The sequence below is a fragment of the Octopus sinensis genome, linkage group LG4 (assembly GCF_006345805.1).
Source record: "Octopus sinensis linkage group LG4, ASM634580v1, whole genome shotgun sequence".
Lineage (NCBI taxonomy): Eukaryota > Metazoa > Mollusca > Cephalopoda > Octopoda > Octopodidae > Octopus > Octopus sinensis.
Window position 1 is genome coordinate 17,504,894 of NC_043000.1, and position 2,500 is coordinate 17,507,393.

Genomic DNA, 2,500 nt, shown 5'->3' on the forward strand with positions numbered 1-2,500 from the left:
GTTTTAAAAGATCCACGCCCTATTTCAACATCAAATTTAAGGAATCTCCCGCATATGGATGTCGAGACGGCTCGGTCTTCAATTTCTTTCTCCTTCTTGAGATTTTCAGATTCGTCTTCTTTTCGAAGTTCAGCTGCGATTTTTTCACTATCCAGTTCTTTTCTCTCGTCATCGATACCCACGTCACTTATAGACTGTTCTTTGCTCTTACCTTTCTCCGATGCGAATCCACTATCTAGAGACATTTCAGTTAGGTAGGGAGCGTATCTACTACTACTCTCAGAGTTTTGGACGACTGGCTTCTTATCCACATCTTCAAAGGTCAATGAACATTTTTTGGATTTCATCAGACCCGATGGCTTACGTACGGCCAATTGTTCACCACTACTAACCACTTCAACTTTTTTCACTTCAGCCTTTTCGCTTTTGTTTTCATCAGCACTACTTACACTCTTAGAATGTCTAAAATCTATTAAGCTACTAGTTCTAATTTTAGGTTTATCAACAGCCTTCTCTTTGCCGTTGAGAGGAGGTTCGGAGTCTAACGTACAGTCTGGCAGACTCCTAGATCTATCCCTGTTTCCGCTCAGGTCTCTAACTTCCCGTTCTAGAGGGTGAGATAAACGTTTCCAAAATAGAGTCTTTTTCGATACAGGTCTACTTTCACTCTTAGCACTATCTTGTTTCTTATCCCTGAAGCCAACTTTGAAACGTGTCGACGTGCTACCGCCTGTGTTGTTATGGATGTTTTGATCGGCTGGGTGTCTACTAACTCTTTCGGATAACTTCCGGTGGGAAAATTTAGGGCCCATTTCAGTTGTCCTTCGACTAAATTTAGATGGTGTCCTTGGATGTGTTGATTGTTTTACAGTCCTATCTGTGGGGCTAATTGACTCTCGAATTTCGCCGTTGACAGCGGCTTTACTTTTATGCATGTTTACAACTAAACAGGGAAGACTAATATATGTATAAATATATAACTATATTGCTAATGGAGATATATAGCCGTATAATTAGAGAAAGAACAGAGAGAGAGAGAGAGAGAGAGAGAGAGAAGAGAGAGAAGGAATAGAGAGAGAACAAAAAGAAAGCCCTTAAGAATTAGCTTTAACCTTAATGAATCTCAAAGAAAACATGTATTTCCATTAGTAAAGGCCAATTGCTTACAGTATTGAGAACAGAGGCACAGTAGTAATCAAACATCTTTCTTCAATACACATGTTTATCACCAGTGTGTAAAAAGATGTAGATTACGAATGGTTTTTTGTTTTTTTTTGTGTAATTTTTTTTTTATCTTTTTTTCAGACTAGAAAAAAAATCAGCAAAAATTCACACTTTTCCCTTGCACAACAACAACAATCACACACACATACATACACAGACAGACAGACAAAAAAAAAAAAGAACTAAGAACAATAAAAGCTAAGGTTAGCCACAGTTCGTGCGAGAAGAGTCCTTCAAAGAAATTGCAATGCTCCCAGCTTTTCCCTTTTTTCCAATGGAATTATTGCTGTGATTGTAATAACGACAGCAGCAGCAAACATTGTAGGAATATTCAAAATAAAGCCACATCCTTCTCGCTCAGAAATGGATCCGACAAAAATCCGTTATGCATAGCACTTTTTTCACTGAGTGGAAATGATTTTTTTTCTCTTTTTCTCTCACGACCTTTTTTTTTTTTGTGTCTCTTTAAATGAAAAGAAGTTATAAAAAAAAAACGGAATTGTTTTCCAGATACTTTCCCAATCAGTTATGAGTTTCCTTTCGCTGTAAAGAACACAAGTAATTACAAACAAAAACAAAAGATATTTTTTCACAGATCCGTCCAAATAGTAATATGACGTCCAGCAGGAGTTGTTGTAGCAGTCGTCTCCAAAACGCCAGAATAATATTTCTGCACTACCACAAAGCAAACAGATAAATGCATAGTGCTGTCCGTCAAAGAATGTATTCACGATTTATATAAAATCGAAATGCACAAAAATGAACAACCATAATGAAGAGAGAGAAACAAACAACTTCGATAGTGAAATATCTTCCTCTACACAGCAGTATGGCGGCCAGACATTGGAATTAGTCCGTCAGCTCGACTCGTACAAGACGACGCTCGCTAGAAATAGTGACGGGGAATGGGGGGAAGTTAGTAAGCTTTTACATCTATTTTTAGAATCAGCCGTTTTACGCATACACAATTCATTAACAATTGCGAAAATTCAGATGGTATAAATTTTTCACAGAAAAATTTTTCAATTCCACGCTGTATTTAGCGTAAATTTTTCGATTTTCAAAAGGACTATATTTCTACACCAAGTCATCTGACTTACTAGACTTACTAGTGAGGTGCGCTCCGCCGGATATGAACGCAATGATACAGAAGCGGCTGCTTCCGCCTCTTCGCCAACGAGATTTCTCCATACATATCCTGGCGTTATTTCTTCTTGTTATCCAGAAATACGTCGACAGGCTTTTTTTCATGCTGTCATGCAACTGAATAATTTAT

General features: G+C 37.7%; 1 protein-coding gene across 1 annotated transcript in view; it reads right to left on the reverse strand.

Annotated features, from left to right (window-relative positions):
* LOC115210252 (serine/threonine-protein kinase WNK1) overlaps positions 1-2,180 on the reverse strand; it is a 76,342-nt gene extending 74,162 nt beyond the window's left edge. The window contains exon 1 of the mRNA XM_036501702.1: positions 6-2,180. Within this exon, the coding sequence (XP_036357595.1) occupies positions 6-935 (930 nt within the window). The 5' untranslated portion in view covers positions 936-2,180. The remainder of the gene's footprint in view (positions 1-5) is intronic.
* Between the last annotated feature and the right edge of the window lie 320 nt (positions 2,181-2,500).